General features: G+C 40.4%; 3 protein-coding genes across 5 annotated transcripts in view; 2 read left to right on the top strand and 1 right to left on the bottom strand.

Moving 5' to 3' along the window:
- The first annotated feature begins 2,519 nt into the window (after positions 1–2,519).
- arhgef38 (Rho guanine nucleotide exchange factor (GEF) 38) lies at positions 2,520–14,287 on the top strand. 2 transcript variants are annotated; one of them, XM_040024040.1, is made up of 14 exons: positions 2,526–2,919; positions 6,200–6,384; positions 7,514–7,631; positions 7,756–7,903; positions 8,021–8,038; positions 8,136–8,335; positions 8,534–8,667; positions 8,792–8,896; positions 8,988–9,107; positions 9,407–9,775; positions 9,879–10,013; positions 11,352–11,553; positions 12,577–12,860; positions 13,661–14,287. In XM_040024040.1, the coding sequence occupies exons 1-14, from the start codon at positions 2,706–2,708 to the stop codon at positions 13,841–13,843; spliced, it is 2,415 nt and encodes an 804-aa protein (XP_039879974.1). In that variant the 5' UTR covers positions 2,526–2,705; the 3' UTR covers positions 13,844–14,287. The 2 variants fall into 2 exon arrangements, with proteins under 2 accessions (XP_039879975.1, XP_039879974.1); XM_040024041.1 differs by lacking the exons at positions 8,021–8,038; positions 8,136–8,335; positions 8,534–8,667; ... (5 more) ...; positions 12,577–12,860; positions 13,661–14,287 and having other exon boundaries at positions 2,520–2,919; positions 7,756–7,907.
- A 101-nt stretch (positions 14,288–14,388) lies between these two features.
- On the bottom strand, positions 14,389–21,929 carry ints12 (integrator complex subunit 12). Of its 2 annotated transcripts, none has more exons than XM_040024044.1 (7): positions 21,823–21,929; positions 19,373–19,536; positions 19,055–19,204; positions 18,049–18,227; positions 17,483–17,642; positions 17,233–17,376; positions 14,389–15,212 (listed from the first exon to the last, which is right to left on the bottom strand). In XM_040024044.1, exons 2-7 carry the CDS (start codon positions 19,526–19,528, stop codon positions 14,655–14,657), a joined length of 1,347 nt encoding a protein of 448 aa, XP_039879978.1. In that variant the 5' UTR covers positions 19,529–19,536; positions 21,823–21,929; the 3' UTR covers positions 14,389–14,654. The 2 variants fall into 2 exon arrangements, with proteins under 2 accessions (XP_039879978.1, XP_039879977.1); XM_040024043.1 differs by lacking the exon at positions 21,823–21,929 and adding an exon at positions 21,122–21,243.
- Positions 21,309–23,308, top strand: part of gstcd (glutathione S-transferase, C-terminal domain containing) — a 48,254-nt gene continuing 46,254 nt past the window's right edge. The window contains exons 1-2 of the mRNA XM_040024042.1: positions 21,309–21,538; positions 21,662–22,095. Of these exons, the coding sequence (XP_039879976.1) occupies positions 21,679–22,095 (417 nt within the window). The 5' untranslated portion in view covers positions 21,309–21,538; positions 21,662–21,678. The remainder of the gene's footprint in view (positions 21,539–21,661; positions 22,096–23,308) is intronic.

Here is a 23,308-nt window from a genome sequence, read left to right as displayed (position 1 = left end):
ATGCCAGAGGTCAGAGAAGAATGGCCGGACTGCTTTGAGCTCAAGGCAGCAATAACTCAAATAGTCATCACTTGTTACAGCCAGTGTATGCACAAGACGTTGAACCTCGTGGCAAATGTGCTACAGCAGCAGAACTACACTGGGTTCCCATCCTATCAACTAAGAACAGGAGTGATGGTAGAATTGAACAAGCACACCAAAATCGGAAAACAGATGATTGGAAAAAAATGTTTCCTGGTCTGATGAGTCTAAATTCTGACCCTACCAAATGTTACAGAAGAAATCAAGTGTAGACAACATAAATGCCAAATAGCCCATCTTTGCTTGTATGAGTGGTTCAGGTTTTTGTTGGCGGTGTAATGGTGTGGGGGATATTTTCTAGACACACTTTGGGCCTAGCATTTGCCACCAACTGAGTGTCGTTTAAAGCCACAGCTTACCTGAGTACTGCTGCTGGCCATTTCTGTACTTTTATGTCCACAGTGTACCCATCTTCCAGCATGATAAGATGCAGTGTCACAAAGATCAAATCAACCCAGACTAGTTGAACATGTTACTGAGTTCACCGTACTCAAATGGCTTCTATAGTCAAAGGATCTCAATTCATTAGCACACTTTTGGAATGTGGTGGAACGGGATATTGTCATCATGGAAGACCAGCTGGCTCATCTGCATAAACTATGTGATACTATCGCGTCAGTATGGAGCAAAATCTCTGAGGAATGTTTTCAGTACCTTGTCAAATCTGTGTCACAATAAAGTCAGGTATGAGGGAAAACGTGGGTCCAATCTCGTATTTGCAATGTTGTAGTAAGTAAGGAATATGTTATTTATATATCACCTTTCAAGAGAAAGATCCCAACAAAATACCAGAGCGTTAAAAAAAAGAAAAAAATAAGAGTACAGTGAGTCTTTCTGTGTTTTGTAGGCCCAAGCAGATCACATTTTTTTGCTGTCTGCAACCCAGGATTATGGAAATAGTTTTATCTGAGTTAACTCACATTATATCAGTTCGTGGTAGGGTATCTTATTTGGATGTGATGTCTCACCAAAGCACCGCCCAACCTTCCTAGAAAAAACTGTGTGTGTGCATGCATATGCATGGGTGTATTCAAATAAGGAAAATATGTATGGGAAATTCCAAAGTGTTCGCTCACAGGGTGTCGCTTTATGGTTGGGATTTTCTCCAGAATATTGTAGGGTCTTTAACTTACAGTATAAAACACATTGAGGAGATTGCGGTTGTGATTTGGTGCTATATACAATAAATAATCCTGAATTGAACTGAACTAAATACTGTGTATGCATGTACAGCAATTGTTAGTTTTGCTGGAGATGAGGAAGATGTGTCTACATGTCTCCACGCTTTTATTAATATTCATCGGTCTAGTGGAATTGAGCAACATATTAGTAAGAGAAATATGGAAAAGTAGCTGTAGGCTCTATGACTAGAAACAAAGTATTCCACCTGGCAGGGAAGCTGGCCAGAGGCTGACAGAAACATGGAGATAGGATGTCAGGACAATTAAAAAGTCCACTCAAGCATCAGCTGTGGAAGAAGAAAGGGTTAACTTCTAGGTAGAAGGCACACCCAGAGAACCAACAGGTTGTTGACAAGAAGAAATCCATGCCTTCCTTCTAACATCAGGAGATATGTTGGGGTTAATGGAGCAAAGAATTAATGAATGGTCGTCCCAGGCTGACAATGCAGTATGTCTGCCAGAGGCTAGTTGTCTGATTGGTGGAGGAGTGAAGATCAGAGAGTCTCAGGCTGAAAACTCTCTTTTGCTAGATATTAAAATGGTTAAACACGTTCAGACTCTCTTTCCCCTCCAAACATTCAAATAGATTTTTCTGCTGATGAATAATATCAGACACTTACAAAAAACACACTGTTGTCAATTTCTCATCAGGATTATGAACGCATGCTTTAGAAGATGTCAAACAGGTCTGTGTCAATAAAAGATGAATAGGTGTTTTAAACAAACAGACAATGGGAGTCTATTGTCTCTCCTTCAGTGGGGAGGAAACACACTCACTGATCATCTAAGCATGTGTTGCTGACGTATGTTTCTAAAAACCCATGTGAAATTTATCTACTGATCCACGTCCTGCATGTAACAGTAGTTAGTTAATGTATAACTTGACTTGTCAATACCTTTCCTATTTGCTGTGGTTAAAGGGCACACAGATGTAAAATCCTTAAAATGTTGTATTAGGACCTGTATCACATTATTGCAAAAATATAAAACTCAATTTGTGATTTATAGTGTGTGTGTGTGTGGGGCGGGGGTCACATGTATGAATTATTCCTTATCAACATATGACACCTAACCCTAAGGCTCTTAGACGAGGATAACTCATTAAAAAGACCTCAGCTAGCCATTATTTTTCTGTCTTTACCCTTAAGGAGAGACAGATACTAGTTTATCACTTTCTCTTCCGGGATGGATTTGAATGCCTTAAGGGCAGAAACACAGAACAGCAGCAAAGAGGTGTGGCCACACAGCTCCAATGACAGGTAGACACAAGGAGGAGCTACATTACCTGTGCAGAGCTGGCGGCCAGTGCACAGGGAACAGTACACCTGTTGTACTTCCCAGGCTCTAGCTTTTTTTTTTTGTTTGTTTATTTTTTTCGCTTTGTTTCCTTGTGTCTCTTTCTTTCCTTGCCTTTTTTTGATTTTAGTCTAATAGCAAAGCCTCATGATGGATCCCAAGGAGGGCGGTGGAAGTGAGAAGGAAAAGGAAAAGGAGAAAGTGATTAAAAGGAGGAACCGGCCTGTGTTCCTGCGTTACCTGGAGAGGAGAAAGACGGACACAATCGTAGCTGATGACACGGACAAAGGTGACATCAACCTGGGGACGCTGGTGAGGAGGAGTCAGTCTGACAAGACAGAGTACAGCGCCAAACTTAAAGGTACAGCAACTAATGATGTCCCTCAGGGATCAAAACTATGGCAACAACTTATACGCGCAACTGTCCTTCTGAAAAGTCTCTGCATTTCAAACATGGTGATAAAATGCTGTGTGGGAGAAGTTCAGACAAATAGATCTGAATGTAGACGGGCTGTAGGAGCAGCATCGATGGCTTTCGGGCAAATAGTGATCACACACACACACATACGCACACACAAAAGTGTGGGCCGTTCTGCACCCTGAACCTGTTGTGTTAATATGTGTTGAGCAGGTGATACTCCCACAGGGATGAAGCCACATATGCAAAGTGTGCTCCAAACTCAGGCACAGAGGAGTGGCTTAAAATTGTTCCAGGCCAGCTTGTAAACAAGGCCAGTGTTGTGCGATGGGGGGGACTTTGGATCTTTCTTTTTTTTTTTTTAATTAAAAAATGTTGGGTCTTAGTTTTGATCACAGTGGCCGTAGCATTTAAACCAAAAACCATGGGAGGCATAAGCCAGCTGCAATAGGAAATGAGCTGTGAGAAACAATTGTCAATTCAGCTGTGTGTTGCCTCATTACTACTGCTGACACAGTCTTTTCATTCTAACACATAGTAGTAAGTAAAACTGGATTCCCCTGTCCTTAAAGTGCAGTCAGTGCCTGGGAATGCTCCCTGCCAATGACATCAATCATCAGCAGGGGGTTGATATGAAAGATTAGGTAAGTATGTAGGCTTTCCTGTGCCACTTGTTCTTTGTCTTCTTTTTCATTGAACAATGCTCATCACATGACAACATGACTGCACCGTGGTTCAAATAACTGTGTCTAATAGTGCAGTCTAACCTAGTTCCATCTTGGTGTTTTGTGGATAACAACACCTTTCACACACACACACACACACACACACACACACACACACACACACACACACACACACACACACACACACACACACTTTTGTCTTTTCAGAAGGTGTTAAGTTTATATGAGACATAACCACTCTTCATCCCTTTGTACTTTCTACTTTCAGAACCTGCATCATGGCAGGCTGAGTTGTACAAAAAACACTGTGATGTTTTGAGTAAACTATTTACCCGCGCCTTTTGACTTCACCCTCAGGGAAACCAGCAGCATTACATATTTACACCAATGCAAATATTGACAGAACGATGACTTCACTGAAAGAGGAAACATATGACTTGCTGCTAGAAAGTCTCTTCTCATATGCTTGCCAGACAGGTTGGTCAAGCCATAGAGCCATGGCAACAATGACATCAATATGTCTAATTATTTACCCCAACTAAATAAAATACTTCCAACAATGATTTACCAGCAAAAAACGCCACAGGGCAGTAATGGAACAGATAAAACTACCTATTTGTTTGTAGTTTCTGAAGTCTTTCTCGCCTGTTTTCTAACTTTCAAATAACTTCAGGCATTTAAAAAACAATTTAATTTATTGTGTCCAAAGTATTTCTCCTTCCCACTGATTGCCACAGGGGCCTGTGCTATGGGGATAAGTCTGTCATGTCATTTTTCTTGATGGTGATACGTGATACACTGTGGCCTTCATTCTTTCCTGTCCACTCTGTTGGATCCCTTTCACTGGACTGAGCAGTTAAAAACGCCCTGTATTTGCTTTCATGAGAACTCCGATCCTAGTAACCATACCTCACCAAACATAATGCTGGCAGAAGGATAAGTTGAAATGTCCCGCCTATTCTTGATCCATGTTTTTTTTTTAAACTCTGTGGAGGGAACCTTTCAAGGTCAAGTTTGAATGAGACAGACGAGTGTTCAGTTCAAAGCTCTGGAAAGGAACCGGGATTTATTTAACTTTTGACAGTGGCAGGAAAATATCTATTTATGACTATAATATATATATATATGTATAAATGCTATATTGTATATGCTATACCATGTAATAACCAGGTGAGGTGGCTTCAGTATAGTTACTGTGAAAGTAGAGCCTTCACAAAGACAACCACATTTTAACCACATGTTAAAACATAGTAAAATACTATAAAATACTTCAAGTATTTTAAGAAGGAAGAACATTGTATTCCAATTAATTATATTCCTTCAGTGACTCTTATGTTATGTTAGGAATTGTGTGAAGCTCTTGTTGAATTGGCAAAAAAATCAGTCAAATAAATCATGACTAACCACTGCAGATTCATTTTACAGTTTCACAAGGCTGGAAAGCAAGGTGAAACTGTACGCAGCGATGCAAGCAGATCTCTGGAGTCACTCACCGATGCTAAACACTGCTCCCATTCATAAGAGAGCAAGAAACACAAGATGCATTCTGCGTAGCTTCAATAAAGGGCATCTGTTTCGTCATCTTCAGTCTGCACCAGCAGGCAATGGCCATGTTACTCAAGCTGCTGATTTAAAGATGTAGTCATCTTTTGCAAATGGTTCCTTGGATGCCCCCCCAAAATACAAGAAGCTCTTGGTAATATTTGTACACTAAGATGAACTTCAACTTTTTAGAGTTTGCAGTGTTTACTCTTGTGTGTAATGCGTAACCTGAGGCTGACGGAATACATTTGTTTAAATGTGAATGCGTGACTGTGTGTGTTTGTGTGTGTTTGTTCGTCAAAAACATGTGAATCAGTGCTGATGTGTGTGTTGGTGTATTTGTAAGTGTGTACTCATAACTACCCTCCCCACACACACACACACACACACACACACACACACACACGCAGCAGATGGAATGCCTGAGCACGCTGTAGGATTACATCAGTGGCACGATTAGTTTTGCAACCTGACACAGGTCTTGCAGCCTTCTGTCTCTCTCCCCCCCCCCCCTCTTTTCATCGTGCTCTCGCAGCAGAGGAGGAAGCAGTGTGTGGTGTCGATTAGGCAGCAAGGAAGCATCCCTCTTCCCTGAGCAGACACTCCTGCCTGCCATGCAAAGCACAGAGCAGCCACAGACTGATTAGGCAGCAGAGCAGTTAAAAAAAAAAGGAGAAGTCAGCCTGACTGGCATGTTAAGTGAAGTCTCTTGGCATTCAAGTCAAAATAATTAGATCACTGTGAAATAAAGAATGCTGCTTAGGCATCAAGAGGATGTGTTACAGTTTTTTCAAAGCATCGCACAGCTTATGGCGCCAGGGTATTTACCCAGATTTTAGAAAATGTCACATAGATGGCTTAAAATGGTAGAAAACATATAAAATTAGCGAATTAATGTTGTATAATCTGTGTGACTCATTAGGACAGATGCTACAATTGTGATGTCAAATAAAAACCTTTCGAAATTTTAACGTTTGACTGTCTTTTACTTTTAGAGAAAATGACACCACGTGGTCTGTCCCCAATCCCATCTCCGGCCGTTGACCCAGAGGAGTTGCGTGCGAGGAAGATGAAGCGCAGGGCAAAAGTCATTCAGGAACTTGTTCAGACTGAAAAGGACTTCCTCACTGACCTGGAGCTGTGCATCAGAGAAGTGGTGCAGCCTCTGCGAAATCTCATGGTAGGTGCTTTTCACGATCCTCACTGAAATCTCTTGTAACCTTACCGCTGACAGATATCCATATATGCTCATTGGCCGCTTTGTTAGGCACACCTGTTTAAGTCCTTGCTCAGGCATATAGCTAATCAGCCAATCAAATGGCAGGAATTCAGTGTGTTTAGACATGAGATATGGAGAATCAGAATAGAGAAGAAAAGTGATTTAAGAGACTTTGATTGTGGCATGGTTGTTGGTGCCAGTAGCAGGCCTGGTCTGAGTAATTCAAAAACTGCTGATCTATTGGGATTTCCCCACACAACCATCTCTAGGGTTAACTTAGACTTGTCCCAAAAACAAAATATTTTCAGTGAACAGCAGTTTTGAGTAAATAACATGGCCAGAGAATGGCCAGTCTGCTCTCAGCTGACTGGAACGCATCGATAACTCACATAACCACTCATTACAACCAAGAAGAGCATCTCTGAATGCACAGCGTATTCAACCTTAGAGCAAATGGGCTGCAGCATTAGAAGACCACACTGGGTGTCAACTAAAAAAAATTTCAATAGACGAAATGAGTGTCAATTTCTGCTGCGATATTCAGATGATAGAGTAAGAATTAGGTGTAAATAACATGAAAGCATGGATATATCCTGCATTGTTTCAGTGGTTCAGGTTGGTGGTTGTGATATCAGTGTGGGGGAAATACTTTGGCTCACTTTGGGCTCCTTACTACCAGTTGAGCATTGTTTAAACACCACAACCTACCTCAGTGTCTACCAATTTATGACAACAGTGCACCCATCTTATGATCATGTCATTATGAATGTTTCCAGCACCTTGTAGAATCTACGCCAAAAAGAATAAAACACATTATTAAGGCTAAAGGGGATATTAGCAAGGTATACCAAAAAACCTGTCTGGTGTATGCGACAACAACAACGAAAATCAGTGCCAACGTAAACCTCAGTTCAAATTCTTAAACTATACGCTGAGCATTTGATAGAAGGTCATGAATCTCTGCTTAAATGTTAAAACAAAGCAAAGCCTGGTCATTTAAATAACATCAACCTTTGGTTTAACAATACTCAGTTTAACTGACGTGTGGGTAGAAAATGCACTTGTACATTTTGAGTCTGCTGGGTTGCAGGTTGTGGATGTGGATCGACTGTTCACCAACATGGAGACGGTGTGCGAGGTCTCTGCAGCACTCCTTCACAGACTGCACGAGGCCATGGCTGACCCTGATCCAGAAGCCGTTGTCATAGGTAACGCTAGTCTAGTTCCTGAGTGACTGACAAGCTGTCTGACTGAAGCAGTTTTGTCTTTGGTGATTGTTGCTGGTCACATCAGTAGTAAATGAAACATGTTGTCTCCCATTTTAATTTAAAGGAGACGTATTTATCCAGGCAAAGGCAGCTTTAGAAGATGTATATAAGATTTACTGTTACCATCATGATGAGGCTAACGCATCCCTCAAATCCTATGAGAAAGATGAAGAAATCAAGCAACATTTTACCACATGTGTATTAGCACTGAAGTAAGTTAAGCCACTTTCTCTAAATGATTTTCACTTTTATTATTTTTTTTATGTTTATTATTATGTATTCCAAAAATTATCTTTTTCTGTTTGTAATCTTCTTTCTTTTCCTTTCAGGAAAATCTATGATAAAGAGTAAGTGTAGTTACTGGCAAAATTTTTGCACTATGTATTTTTTGTTATTACTTTAGCTTTGATAGCTGATTATTGGCTATTATGCACATTTGCACAGAGGGAAACCTAATTTGTTGGATATGGGTTCACTGCTCATCAAACCCGTTCAGAGGATCATGAAGTACCCATTGCTTCTTGGGGAGCTGTGGCACGCAACGCCTGAAGACCACACCGACTATCAGCCGACGCAGGAGGCATTCACAGCTGCCAAGATCATAAATATTAACATCAATGAATTTAAAAGACGCAAGGACATAGGTGAGATTTCATTCACACTGACATACGTGAGGCAATTTTTATTCATAATGTCTGTTTGTAAAAAAATGCATCTATATGAACGGCTTTAGCAAAACTGCAAATTTATTTTGTGTATGTGTGTTTTATACACGATCCATACCAAATATATCCATACCAAATCTGATCAGACCTGTTCCCCGGCTTTTTGTTGATTCTCAGTTATGAAGTACAAGAGGTTGGAGGATGACGGCACACTGAGGGGAAAATTAAACAAGTTTAACATCCACTCCATCAGGAAGAAGGGAGACAGGTTTGCCGGTTATCTCAAAATCCTCGCGGGTGCTGATACACAGGTAAAACAAAATGACAGCAAACTTTTTCTAGTTCATTCTCCACTCTTTATAGCTAATATGAGCTATACAGAGGAATAATTGGCTATTAGTATGTTTATGTGTAAGTGATGTGTTATTTCCGTAGGTGAGAGATGAAGTGTTTGACAGAGAGGAGAAGCTTTTCAGGAGTTTAGAGAAAGCTGCGAGGCAACTGGTCAAAAACGTTCAATGTTACCTGCAGTACACTCAGGTAAGTACATGTTTGACCATTTTCTTTTACAAAATATGCATAATATATAATTTGGCTTATTTTAAGGTTTGTTTTTCCATGTTTCCTGCAGGAGATGGTGTCTGTAGCTGTTCAGAGTGTGCAGGATGTGAAGAACATAGTCAAGGATTCAAACAAAAATGATGGCAATGGTTTGGTCCACGACAATGGCTACGATCCCTATAAGGTCTTTGTAAGTGTGCTATTTGTTGTCCTTCAGTGCAAAAATGTTTCCAGTTTGCTTTTATATTTGTATCACTGCATGATATTCTGTGCCGGTGTCAAAGTACACTCTTCATCTCCACTTTGAGAAAACTGCTGGGCCTCAAAGATGCGTCATAGAAAAAGATTTTGCAAAAAGATCTCTCTCTTTTTATTTTTAAGGAGATGCTCACAAAACAAAACTGTTTATATGTACAAATTAAATAAGTATGTTATGAGCTACACAAACTAATCTTCATTTCTTTCCTTTTGCCATGTTTTTTCCCCCAGAGAGACAATTTGGAGCACTTGGTGCTCACCCCCCTCTCCTCTCTGAACGGCATGTTCACAGCCCCTCAGAAGCTCATCCAAAAACGCTATGACAAATTGCTAGATTACTGCAGTCGCCTGGAGCGCTCTTCCTCTTTTTCATCCTCTTCTTCCACCACTTCTTCCTCTCTTTCACCGGCATCAGAAGACCCACCTGGTCCAGCCAAGAGGGACTACGAAGCTCTCAATGCTTTGCTAGTGGAAGAACTGCAGAGGTTCAACACAGCTGCATACACTATCCTGACTAACAGTGTGGTGTTTCTAGTGGCGCTACTTAGAGGGCTGATGAATAATGCACTGATGGGTGCTCCATCAGTGCATCAGCTACCAGTAAGGATACATCTACAAATATCCCATTTGGAAGACTTTAAAGGTTTTTTTTTTTTAAATAAAAGAACAATAAAGCTAACCTGTGTTATGTTTGCCTTTTCAGCCTCCGCTGTCAAACATTGCTGAGGTCCAGAACAGCATCATGGATGAGCTGAATAATCTGACTTTTGTCAAGGACAATGCACAGAAGTTAATGGAGCGAAAAGTCAGCTTTGAAAAACGAGACAGGAAAACTGCGGTAAGAAAGCTGAACAGACTAATCTCACCTTTACGTAAAGCCTCAAGTGTGTGATTTTAAAACCTCTGGTCTGAGGATTTTTCCATTCGTCACTGATCACAGGTTAAAACAAATGTGCCACATAGTCTTCAGTTTTGAGAAAATTCAAAAAGCCCTTTGTTTTTCCAAACTCTGACAAAATCAGTCGCAAGGCATAAATGCTCAGTTATACGCATCACAGATCCCAAGCTATAATGAAGTTAAGTACTTGATTCAGGAGACAGGGATCAGTCTCATTTGCAGGATTGTGCAAAAGTGTTGACCCAACCATCATTTCTCTATAATTTGCTTCAGAGGACCAGACTTTCTTCTTTTTAAAGTGCTCTTGAGCAAAAGTTCTCCAGGCTTCTTACGGTCTTTCAAAGTTTTTCTTTGGGCATTGGCTGCTTTTTCCCTTTTCCCCTGCTATTTCAATTTCAGTGTAGTTCTTGTACCTGATCTTTTATTTTTTGCATGTTTACTCAGCAAAGACTGAACTTTGCATCATTCAAGCATAAAAAACAAAACTAGTAAAAGGATGCACCAGCGTTGTGTCTGTTACCAGATTTAAATGTTATGTTTTGGCACTTTTTTATTAGCAGCCTTTCACAAAAACACATCATTAGTTCCCATTTCTTTAGCTAACTCTATGAAATTGTCAAATGTAGCACAGTTTTACAGGCATAAAATGGTATTTTTGCACCAACAAGGTGATTTCCAAAAACTATTAGCCCAAAATTTGACATGTCTTGGGATGGTGTGCACTGTATCCCCAAAAACTTGAGGAAATTAAACAAATAGAATACAATAGAAGAAGTGACAGGACTAAAAAACTAAGTCAGTGAAAGTCATGTCCTTAAGAAATGGATGCCAGGAAGCCATTCTTACAGAAGGGAAACAGGGAAAAAAGGCTGAGGTATTCTAAATTACATAAGAATTGGGCTAAAAATCAGTAACAATTAGTCTTATTGGGGGAAGTATCCAAATTTTACAATACGTACAGAGGAGGTCATGAGAGAGATACAGCCATCAGTAAAACACTGTGGAGGCTCAAGACTTTTGCACAGTACTGTATTTTGGCATGCTCATTGGTCTGCATACGCATATACACTAAAACATCTGCACCTATATTAGAAGGCTGTTTTTCTTGAGCATGTGAATAGATGTGTTTGAACGTCCTAGCTCCAGGATCATATTACCATTCACCCTCCCTAGATTACCCTTGTGTACTGTTACCTAACACTCCTACGTAAACCTGCACACCACATACCCGCTTCAAATATTTACGGCAACACTTCTTTGTGTTGTGCTGTCCTTCAGGTGCCGGAGGTGCAGCATCAGACCGAGGAACAGCGTGCCTGGCTGCTGGCAGAATACCCAGTGAACCGACTGTACCAGCTGAAGAGGAAGTGCAATGGCTGCCAGGAGCAGGACCTGAGCCTGCTGGAGGGAGAGCTGGTAGCTCTGATTGAGGACACAGATCCGATGGGCAGCAGCAGCCGCTGGCTGGTACACACTGGAGGCAAGTGTGCGTGTGCGTGTAGTACTGTTAGTAAGACACACACCGTGGATTAAGTTATCACACTGGATCATCTGCAAGTTTTATCTAATGCAATTTTCTCTGTGAAAACACTCACACCAAACTTTACTTTCTGGCCTTGATAAGTCAGCAGATGAGAATTTGTCCCAGGAGCTCCTGTGATGTCATGGTTGCTGGTTGCCTCTGGAGATTGTTGCCTCACAACAATGCCGGCTCCATAGCTTGTCTCTATCTCTGCTTTGCGTCTCATAGAGGCACCTGAGATCCCAGCATCTTGCTTGGAACAAACTGCTGTACGCAGTTGTATGCAGTGTTACTTAGAGTATAAAGACTTTTCCCCCGGGGATTCAGAGACAAGGATGAAGAGATATCACTGGTGCTCATCTTTGTACTCTGAAATAACAAGTTCTTTTTTAAGAACACTAGAAAAAAAATAGTGTGTGTATGTTTCTTGGCGTAAAGTACATTCTTCACAGGCTTGTCTTTTCCTCTGGGATAACAAGCATTCCCAGGAAGTTGTTGTTCTTCCTTCTGTTGATATCAACACTATGAATATGCGGGCTTCATATTTACACACTCTTCAGTAACTCACTGGAACTGGATTCGAGACTTGTGTAAGCAAGTGCTCTGTGGCCTCTGGATGAAGCCCCTTAACACTCACTGTCATACATCTCTAAGATTGCTGCTTTCATCCCATTGTGATTTGAATGGATTATTTTCTTGTGCCATTCAAAAAATATGAATGAATGACAAATGAAAAAAATAACAGTGGATTTAAAAGATTAAGTTTCTGGCAGAAGATGCCATATTGATATTTTTCTATAACATCCATAATAATCTGCAGGGCTACATATAAAGAGAGATTAAGCTTTTTTTTTCTTCTTTTTTTTTTATAGCTTAATTTAAAAAAACAAAAAAAAAAAAGCTTAATTTTAGTGAATCAACCCTTTAAAATGTACTCAAAGGTCAGGACGCCTGACAAACTATGTCTGTGTCCCTTGTCAGGTATGCAAGGCTATGTCTACTCCACCTTCCTGAAGCAGTACAACCCTCTGAGGGACTCGCAGCGGGCAGGCCAGATGGCCAAAGAGCAGCCCCAGCAGCAGCCACCTGCTACGGTGGATGAGGACTTTGATGACCTGAGTCTGTTCGTGTCAGGAAGCGGCAGCAGCAGCCTGCGCAGCTTCAAGCTCAGCGCCACTGACAGTTGCTCAATTCTCTCGGGCCTGCAGGGGGAGCTGGAGAGCACTGAGGACACGGAGGACACAGTGGACTCCGAGGCTCAGCAGGTGTGTGTGGTGGTCTGCCAGCTGATCAGTACTGCTCTCACAGTGTCATATTAACATATCGCACTACTTAGCTCCATAGAGGATAACCTAACAGTTAAGGTCAGAGTAGCTGTATACACTGAAGTTAGAAAAAAAAAAAAAGACTGAAATTCAAGGTCAGAAATAAAACAACAACAACAAAAACAAAACACACATCACATAGACCTTAAAAAAACTGATAAAAAAAAAAAGAAAAAAGAAAAAAAAAAAGGCTCAGCCGATAATAACTTTAATGGTTTACCCGAGCCACAGCTGTGAATTATGGGTTATTGCAGCGCGTAGGTAAACGAGGACCGCAGGTATATAGACTCGATCAGCAGAAGATGAGTCACTCTAAAATCACGTTTAATGGCTTCACCCTGTCTGCTGACATTAAATTTAATTGTTTTTAAATAGCATTACATGGTGAGATTGCCGTCACTCAGCAGCACTCGTAGGGTTCGTCCTTGGGGCCTTTGACTGAAATACATCTCTGATCATCATCGAGTTAAAGGTCTTGAAATACATAAAAGATTATAAATAAAAACTGACATAGGTTAATGGATCGCAGCAGTGAGAATCAGTATTGGTGTTACTGCTGTGTTTTGCCAGGAAGCTTAACACTGCCACCTTCTGGATTAACAGGAGTGCCTACATATTCCTTCATGATGCCTTTTGTTTTAGGTTTTTGGAGTGAATCTTAGCTTTTTGCTTTTAACACATTTTAAAAGCGATAATTGCGTCTGCCTTTGCTCACACCTAAACTGGGTCTGTTTCCACAGTATTACGCCGTGTATGCATTTCAAGCCCGATGCGAACAGGAACTGACCCTGCAGGAGCACCAGCACGTTCGCATCCTTCAATTCTGTGACCTGGGAGGTAACAAGGAGTGGTGGTTGGCTGAGGCAAACGGACAAAAAGGATACGTCCCGGCCAACTACCTCGGCAGGATGTCCTACGCCTAAAACACCCAATTCTGAGCATCAGTTTACCGTTTTAACAAAATGTAATTGAACCAAGCTACATTTCTGCTTGGCGAGCATCCCAACAGATATTATTATCATACCATAGTGTTGATGTTGAACCTGCTTGGCCTTCAGAAGATAACAAGAGAGCTCACTAATGGAGCTTGACCAGTGATCTGTGATGAATGTGGATAATTATAAAAGCACAGCGCACTGTGCTGAGCACTTTTTATACTTCAGTGTTGTCGAGTTCATATGAATAATGAAGTGATTTATTAATGAAGTAAATTTTTATATATAAAAATATATGACGTGATTTATAGATAGAGTATATGTTTCATGTGAAATGATTTATATGAAGTTTTATTCACCGTTTGCCCTGAAATGAAGAAATACGTTCAAAGTCGTTGATAACGTTATGAATAAAAACTGCCTCTGTGGTTATTGCTGTTCTGGTTTATTCTCCATTCTCTGTTTCTCCCAATAAAACTGAATGACTGAATTGAGACAATGCAGTCACGATAAAGTCAAAGCTACTGCGAGTATGTAAGAACAGGATATTTAATGACACTAATTGATAAAAAGTGACATGACACTTTTTTCACTGGTTAGATTTGTAAGGACAGGATGAGGCACACGAGTCTAGCAGCATTTAAACAAAGTGAAATTCAAGTATTTAACTCAATGGTGTTACTTGATGTACAACTGCTCTTGAAATAGAAACGTAATGCTCTGGCACTCAATCGGCCCTCTTTGAACATTTATTTTCCCCTCTTCCTCACAACTCTTCCTCCTTTCACTCAGTCCTCACTCACTTCTTCAGTTTCTTCTGCGCTGCTTTCTTCTTCACCATTTGTAACCGCTTCATGGCGTTAAGCTGGGACTCTTGGGTTGTAGGTAGTTTGTCCCCAGGTGCAGCCTTTGACCCATTCCCATTGTTTCCATTACCTCCTCCGTTACTGCCTCCATTGCCTCCAGTCTGGGAGCTGTTAGGAGAGCCGGCCCCTGACGAAGAGCTGCCTTTGCTTTGGCCTTCACCGCTCGATGACCTATTCAATGGCTGCTTACCCAGAGTCAGAGGTGGAGGCGGTTTCAGGTTTGCCTGACTGGAGCCGTTTCCATTGCCGCTCCCAGATATCTTTGCACTCCCAAGCCCCGACTTTCCTCCAGCTAGCCCAGATAACCCAACAGGCTTTTGTCCAGAAGGAGTTGTCAAGGTCTTGCTGCTCCCACTTGGGCCTGAGGAACCTAGTTTGGAGCTAGCAGGAAGAGATGGGCTCGTTTTGGCGCCAAATGCAGCCCAGCCGGTAAGACCGCTGCCCGAGGAGGAGGAGCTGCTGCTGGTGGGATTGGCTGAAGTGGCTGGTGGCTGCATGGGAAAAGGTTACTGTCATTATTAGAGTGCAATACTGACTAATAACAAAATACTAACTACTTGGATTTTCTTTTCATCTCTTTCATATCTCTCAAGATATGAAGGATCATCCCTTTGTTTTATTATCATTTATGTTTTATTATTTGAGAACAAGTCCCTGTTGCTCCCACTTGGGCCTGAAGAACCTAGTTTGGAGCTTTAGTTTTCAAAAAACCCATTTGTCCTTCAGTGGCCACCATAGCTAAGATTATGCACTTGAATTAGGAGGGTTAGGAAAACAGTATTCAGCTGAATACAATCCACTGACATCTAGTGGTGAGACTTTACATAATGTACCTTTAAGTCTGAGGCCCTACATTTTTAACTGACGCTTTTGTACAGGACTTGAAGGCTTCGTTGTCTAATCGATGTGCTTGGGTCACCCCTATTCTTGTCACATCAATGCACTTTTGGCCCAATTCAGGAAGAGCTTCTCTGTTAAAAAAAAAAAAAATAGTTGTCCAAATGCATGCAGGGTTGTGTTTATGGTTCCCAACAGTCAGAGCTGACTGATTATTGTGAATAGTCCTGTGCCTCAAAATACAATTTTGGGGAAGAAGTCACAATGCCTTTATCTAACTAACTCCAAAAGACCATTCATCTATCTTGGACACCCAAGGCTTTAAAAAGGGACCAACAGTTTGGTAACAATGACATGACAGGAGCTTGTGCTATTTGACTGCTGGCGGCAGAGCTGACCACCAGACAAGTTGGCAGAGCAATGAACCCTGATTGCAACTCAACGAAAACACTGGGAGTTGAGTGACAGAGAGGTCACTTCTTTAGACCGAAGAAGTCACTTGGATGGGTGACAGAAACGTTTCTCCTACTGAAAACGCTACGTCCAGATGAACAGAATCAACTTCCTGGGTGATCTTTTAACTGCTCCCAAAATCTGATCCAAGTACGCTTGAGGTGCTTTCAATTATTGTGGTCCTAATCTTGGGAACAAGCAGCCTGCTGACTCAAGTTCAATTACATCTGTGTGCAGATTCAAAAACGGACTCAAAACCTTTCTCTGCACACAGGCCTACAGTTAATATGCGTTATTCTTTTTTTTGTTCTCTTAAGCATTTTCCACTGATTTAAGTCTTCTTTTTCTGTATTAAACACACTGAGCTTTAATATAATGAAATGTACTATATAAATAAAATTGTCGTTGTCACTGGTGCGTTAGTAAATTTATTACCAATAATCTCTGCAGGCACTTTTTGTGGGTTTCAACCTTCTTGTACTCAATTATAATGTGACTGTACATATATTAAAGAAGTTTGCTGGAGGCAGAAGGTGAACAGATGATTACAAAAAATGAAAATGACCTATAAATGCAAGAAAAGGTTCTTTGCATCAGTCTGTGAACTGCAAAGCAGAAGCATCAAATTACCAGCCTCTGCTTTGTTACGGCATCTGATTAAAAATAAAAGCCTATAAGCAGGAAAAAAAACAACAACATACAGCGCAGTTGCAGTTTCTTAAATATCAAGTAAAAATGTGATTCCTCAGCTACTCGCGCCGCGTCCTGCTTGCCTGAGCAATACTTTTGCTGCAAACTATGAAAACTCTTACACCTCACGGTAGAAGTATTAACATAATCAAATCTGTGACTACAGGGTATCATGTTTGCTATCAAAATAACTTTTTGGTGAACTCCATTAAGTGAAAGCGCTCTGAAAAGTTTTAAACCCATTCCCTCTGGAGAAATGGCACCGTGCTGGAACGCTGATCCTTGAAAATAAGTTTACACTTTCTGCTCATTTTCCTCTGCGGGGATTTATGCAGACTTCCTTTCACAGCAGCTTTGCACTCTGACTGCAACTGCTGTTCTCTCCCTTGCAGTACCAAGTAATTTACGGATGTGAAATCATAACTTTTGCTTGTCTGAGAAGAAGGAGAACGTGAGACGACACAAAGGCTGTGTATAAACATTCACATTAACAATGCACGTCGATGGACGCCATAACGAGTTAACACATACCTTCACTTCTGTTCTTTTGAATGCTTGGAAGGTGCTGGCTGTGTCAGTTTTGGGTTTAAGCTCCGTCTTTTTCACTAGTGTGTCTTTTACAACAGGTGCTGAAGACGCAGACGCAGGGGACGGCTTCTGTGGAGGTTTCTGGGCCTTGTGGACAAAAACAAACAAACAAACAACTTTTCACTTAAAAACAAACCAAGCTCGCTGAATCCAAATACAAAGCTGATACTGGAAGATAATTTATTTTCCTCACCATACGCTTCATTTGCCTGGTACATCGGGCGCAGTACCACACAAGCCGTGGGTCATTGACTTCTTTGTCGGTCACCTGGGGCTTGTGGCAGTCCTGGTGGTACAGGTTATGGCATTCTTGGCACTCGACCAGCTGGTTCCCCATGGTCACGGTCATTTGTCTTAAGGAATAAAAACAGCAGGAAAGTAAAGACATATGGCAGGGACACATAATTAATTTGCTAACACGTTTACCTGTTTAGGTTGACGATGGAGTAAAATGAATCTCAATAATTAAAAGTGGAAAAAGTTCCAAGTACAATTTTTTTTTCATATGCTATAATTCTACTGGATTTCTGATATGCTGTTGTTGTAATTAGCATTTATTCTATTTATCTATTTTGTATGTGGATTTTTTTAGGTTGGTATCTGTTGTGGACAGGAAAAGCAAGAATCTCATTGGCTCACTTTGGGACAGAAAAAACATGTTTCTTTACTCGGCATATGATAATAAAAGGTAAAAAAATAAAATAAAACTTGGGACAGCAACTCAAAAATTTACCATATCTACAAATATTCAACATGTACCTGCAAACCACACAAGCCAGGCCCATTTCCATGGCGAAGTCATCGGCGCTGGTCTCATCATCATTTATGTTTGGCAGCAGGTCTTTGCTCGTCTGCACAGTGATCGGAGAAGAGCGATTCTCCTGTTTCTCCAAACGAGGCTTTTTCGGGGGGTCCACCTCACCCAAGTCAACCCTGATCTATTTTTTCAGGAAGACAGAAAGAGCACATTTTAGACATGGCATGTTGGCATCACTGACAAACATTTTCAAACTGCATCTACTTCACTGTAACACTAGCACTCTTCTATGTAATAGTACATACATATGCTTCTCAGATTTGCAGGAAATTTCTGAACTCAAATTTATTTAACATGTAAGCAGCTCTGACCTACTCTGAGCTGGTTCTCTACCTTGATTACTCCTCCACTTTTCACCATAAAAAAAAAAGGTTCATTGTTTTACTAAAATATCTATTCATTCCTTTTTCCCCCCTCAGTATAAGGAGAGAAGCTCCCTTTGATTTGCCCGCTACAGCCATGCACTGAACTAAAAATAAATTTAAAAAGACCTGGTAGCCTGTCTGGCCTGAGAGTACATGTGCTTAAGGTCCAAAACAAATACTTATTCACAGGAGCCAAACAGGACTAGGACACAGCCGACTAAAGAAAGATTCATGTTAGGCATCTGGCATGCTGCTAAGCTGGAGTGAGAGCAGCTATTTGACTTGGCCTGTCACGACTTATTGACCTCTCCATCCTGAAAAGCTCTTTAGCCGTTTAGCTGCACGTTTACGATCATCAGAGAATATCAAAAGTGTCTGAAAAATGATTAAATAATGTTAAATATGAAGAAAAGACTGCTTAAATCGCAGAGTGTTCTTGACTTACTTATGTTTTCCCTTCTTTTTTTTCTTTTTTCACTACTTCACCTTACAAGAAGGATTGTATGGTCCAACGCAACACCTTTTGCGTTGGACTACCAGGTTGTTGAGATTTTCTAGTAGTTTTGCAAAATTCACACAGTACCTTCTCAGATGGTCTCTTCTCACTGTCTTTCTTGCTCTTCTCAGGTTTACTACTTCCACTGCTGCTACTTGAAGATGAAGAACTTGAAGACTTGGAGTCTTGCTTACTTAAAGTCAGTTTTGACACAGTCCCCTTTGATACCTCTATGTCCTGAGGACACACGACAATAATAATAATGATGATATTAATAATAATAATAATAATAATAATAATAATAATAATAATAACTTTTAGTTTGAGAAAGGGAAATTAAGGTTTAACAACAATGAGATACAGCATAAAGAGACTGTATAAACATGTACGTCTCCAGTTTCTTACTTTTTGTAATGAACGGTATGATGAGTCACTTCCTCTTGCAAGGGATTCATCAAGGAGAGCTTTCAGTTTCTCAGCTGAGTCTTTACTTTTGGAGTGTAAATAACTCAGTGCCTTTAGAAAGATGGGATCCAACTCCAAACTGACAGGTCCAGCCATGATGGAAACTGAGGATCAGAAAATACAGTTTTTCAGGCTTCAGGGAACAAATAACATCCCTCTACTGAGTAAATCATGTGTAGTTAAACAAGTTTAGTTAAACTAAGGATAACAAAGGATAGTAAGAGTAAAAAAAATAGTTGTCCCCCGCCCCATTTATTAGGGAAAAAGGCTATCCAAATCGACCTGACCCCATGTGAAAAAGCAGTTGCCACCAGATTACTGTCAGACACGTTAAATCAAGAAATCCCTTAAATAGAACCTGTTTAACAAAGTGAAGTAGGCTAAAACAATCAGCCCCAGACTGCAATCTAAAGAAAGTGACAAAAAGCAGAGAAACAAAGTCAAAGACATTTATCAATCTGGAAAGGGTCACAAAGCCAATTCTAAGGCTTTGGGACTCTAGTGAACCACTGCGAGAGCCACTCCCAGGAGTGACCGACCTACCAAAATCATCCAGGTCACAAAAGAACCCAAAACGACATCTAAAGAACAGCAGGTCTCACTTGCCTCAGTTAAGGTCAGAGTTAATGATTCAACAATAAGATATTTATATTTATTTATGTTATCGTTAAAATTTGTTTCTTGAACAGAAACTTAAGTGCTAAAAATGTGAACAATTCAGGAAGGGGGCAAATACCTTTTCACAACACTTTAAGTAACATGTTCTTTAGATTCCTTGAAACATCATGCATCTATTTCTGGTGCTCTTAACATTAATTATGCATAAGTCAATATTTTAGTAAGACTTAAATATTTAGTGAAAACTGTTTCCCATGAGTAAAAGCTCTGTCACAATAAACATCTTTATTACTAAACGAAGGGCACTTGAAGGGGAGACGACAGATCTCCGTTAAAACTAGGATTAATGGTGCGTTCCAGATTAAGTCGAAAATCTGAATTTCCTTGTTCCCAGTCAATCTGTTGATTCCAGTTAATCTGGAACATCCCCTCAACTCAGGTTCCCCACTCGGAACAGACCCATCAACCCCGAGTTAACTATCCCAAGATGGCGGCAGTGAACGTAAACAGCAGTAAAACTGTAAAATGTATAATCTGTAATGTCACTTTTGTGTATTTATGATTCGCTAAATAAGCCATGCAGAGAGCACTGGTCAGATTCTACCCATGAATGTGCTGCGACGGTCATTTTAAGATTAAAAAACAAATACGATGCTGTACTGCTAGTAATAGCTAAACGGCTCTACCTTGCTAAGAACCAAAATAAATCATATTTTGCGCTTTTTTACCATTTTTGTTAGCACCGACTTCCAAGGTAATTGACATGCGTTTGTGTTTTGTGATACGTCATGTGCTTTTTTTCCTGTGGGTTAAAACAAATATTTATTATTATCTTCCTTCTCACGTTTGTAGATTGAGTCCCAAATGTCTCAATTCCGTCTGTCGGGTGTAATATTTAAAAAAGTTCACACAAATTAAAAAAAGAGTAACTGCTGCGTAACGTATTCAGTCCGGACTAGCAGCAACACAAGGGACCATAATAGCACCACAACGGTAAAAGTTCTCGTTACTCGAAGCTGTCAGTTAGAAATTAGGATTTACGAATGAAATCGTTAAACTGGAATACCTTACCTCACACTCTGCTTCTCGTAAGCTTGTCTCTCCTCAATCCGGTCTTTTCGATTTCATGGGAAACTGACTGCAGAACAACACTTCCTACAAAGAAGCCGTTTCCTCTAACCTGTGCAACACTCAAATATGTCCGCAAGATATAAGCGCGGAACCTTATGAAGCAACTTGTGTTACTCCAGAATATTTCACATTATGGCTTCTTCGTTGAATGGTTAATTTTTTTTTAAAAGAACCAGTTTTATGGAGCGGGCATATAATATATTATACAGTTTTACATGTATTTTTCCAGTGACACATCGTGTGTTGTTTATTCGTAAGTAGAAAACAGGTGAAGCTGTGGTAGCTTTAGCACAGGGGAAGAAGAAGAAGCAGCCCACACCATAACAACAACGTGGTTTTATAGAAGCTACTGCTGCTGTAAGTATCACTCATAGTGACATTTAACGTGTTAGATACAGCTGTTTTTCCATTTACAAACCCCACCTCGGAACACCTTACCGAGGCTACTTTTTAAACCTTCACATGTGTTTCACCCCGCAGTGCTGACTTTATTTACAATGAAGCAACAGCCCGAAAACCAGCAGCAGCCCTCTCTCTATTTAGAAGTTTGCTTTCAAAACGAGGAGCCGCGCCTTCCCCTGCACACCTCCATCGTCCTGTTCCTCCTTTCTTACTGCGAGTGCAAGTTTTTTAAAGTTTACCTGGTCTTCAAGAAACCCAGCAGCTCCGAGTCTCTGAGAAGTCAGCTGCCAGAGCATCTGGACTCCTCTGATGTTCAGTCAGAGGCTCTGCCTCAGCTGGTGAGGGACTGTCGCCTCCCTGCTGTTTTGGATGAGACTGGGCAGCTCTGCAGGGCAGGACTGGCAGTGGTCCTTAGACATATTATCAACAAAACCATCGAGGCTGACCCCTCCAGAAATGATGTACTGGCTCTGCTGGGTTTCAAGAAGACTTGTCTGAAAGCCTGCGCTGAGGTTAGTGGAAAAAAGGGAAGCAAACGACAAAAATGCACAAAAGAAAATAAACAAGTGATAAGATTGAAAAAAAAAAAATCTGGTAATTCTTTGTTTTTACATTCATCGGGCCCCAATATGCCCAAATATCAAAGAGAAATTAAAAATGCATGTTGCGGAAGAGTTCGGGTTTTAGGAGTTTAAATATGTCTAAAAGTAAGCACACAGTTACAAATCAGTTATAGTTAGCTGAAACTAAAGTCCATGCCAAAGTATCCTTAGGCAAGAAATTGAACCCCAAGTTACTCTCCCGATGCAGTAATTGGAATATGAATGTGTGTGAATGTTAGATAGAAAGCACTTTGGTAGAGAACGCATTGAAAAAAAGACCTTGTGTGAATGACTGAATGAGGCATGCTTTTTAAAGTGCTTTGATTGACCATTTAGTGACTTCAGGAACAAACTGAAAGCTGTTGTGAAGCAGTGTAATGCTCTCTCCATAAGTAATGATGTGCTGAAATCAAAAAGAACCATTAAATCTTTGAATGAAAGGAAAACAAAACCAACTTAATGCGAACAAAACCCCAAAACTCAGTCATTACAAAAAGTGACGGTTAACAAAAAATAAAGACCATCTGCAAATCTACAAAATCAAGTAAACCAAATAAATGCAAAATCTTAGAGATCATCATTAGAAATCACACAATTAACAACTTTTAAAAAGTATTATAAGTAAATAATGAACTAATTCTTAGTTTGCTGTAAAGTTTGCATGGTTTCAGATCTAGGAAAGCTCTTATACCTCACAACTTTGACCGTCTATTGTTCCCCATCAGGGTCCCAGAAGGTTATTTATAATAGATTTGAGCAAATGGTGGTTCCCAGTTGGCTAATGAAATTTAAAGCACTCTGTGGTAAACTAGATGTATTTCACATATACACATATTCCACTTGTGATTCTTTCACTCTTCAATCCAAAAGGGAACAACGACAAAAGGAACTGCCAAAAAGTCAAAAACTGGAAAAAAACAAATTCTGACACCAAAACTTTTTTTCCCCTTTTTTTGTTTTGGAAATATGTAGCAAAGTTATGTTTTTTTGTGTTTTTAATTACAAATAAATATCTGACAACTGCACAAGTTGTGCACAGTGCTATGATAAGGACTTGTATTTCAGCCTTTTTATTTTGAGTGCATTTACGGACAGACCTCAAACACCATGTTTTCCTCACTCT

Source organism: Simochromis diagramma, unplaced genomic scaffold (genome assembly GCF_900408965.1).
Source record: "Simochromis diagramma unplaced genomic scaffold, fSimDia1.1 OVJJ01000302.1, whole genome shotgun sequence".
Classification (NCBI taxonomy): domain Eukaryota; kingdom Metazoa; phylum Chordata; class Actinopteri; order Cichliformes; family Cichlidae; genus Simochromis; species Simochromis diagramma.
The sequence above is the reverse complement of the archived record's forward strand: the minus strand, read 5'-3'. Positions and strand labels throughout refer to the sequence as shown.

Excerpts from the sequence above, each read along its gene's own strand:
- arhgef38 (XM_040024040.1), top strand. The coding sequence starts at position 2,706 with ATGATGGATCCCAAGGAGGGCGGTGGAAGTGAGAAGGAAAAGGAAAAG. Across the intron at positions 6,385-7,513 it reads AGCCTCTGCGAAATCTCATG|GTTGTGGATGTGGATCGACT; the intron begins GTAGGTGCTTTT and ends GCTGGGTTGCAG. Across the intron at positions 8,336-8,533 it reads TAAAAGACGCAAGGACATAG|TTATGAAGTACAAGAGGTTG; the intron begins GTGAGATTTCAT and ends GTTGATTCTCAG.
- ints12 (XM_040024044.1), bottom strand. The coding sequence starts at position 19,528 with ATGGCTGGACCTGTCAGTTTGGAGTTGGATCCCATCTTTCTAAAGGCA. Across the intron at positions 17,643-18,048 it reads CTGGCTTGTGTGGTTTGCAG|ACAAATGACCGTGACCATGG; the intron begins GTACATGTTGAA and ends TTATTCCTTAAG. Across the intron at positions 17,377-17,482 it reads CCAGGCAAATGAAGCGTATG|GCCCAGAAACCTCCACAGAA; the intron begins GTGAGGAAAATA and ends TTTGTCCACAAG.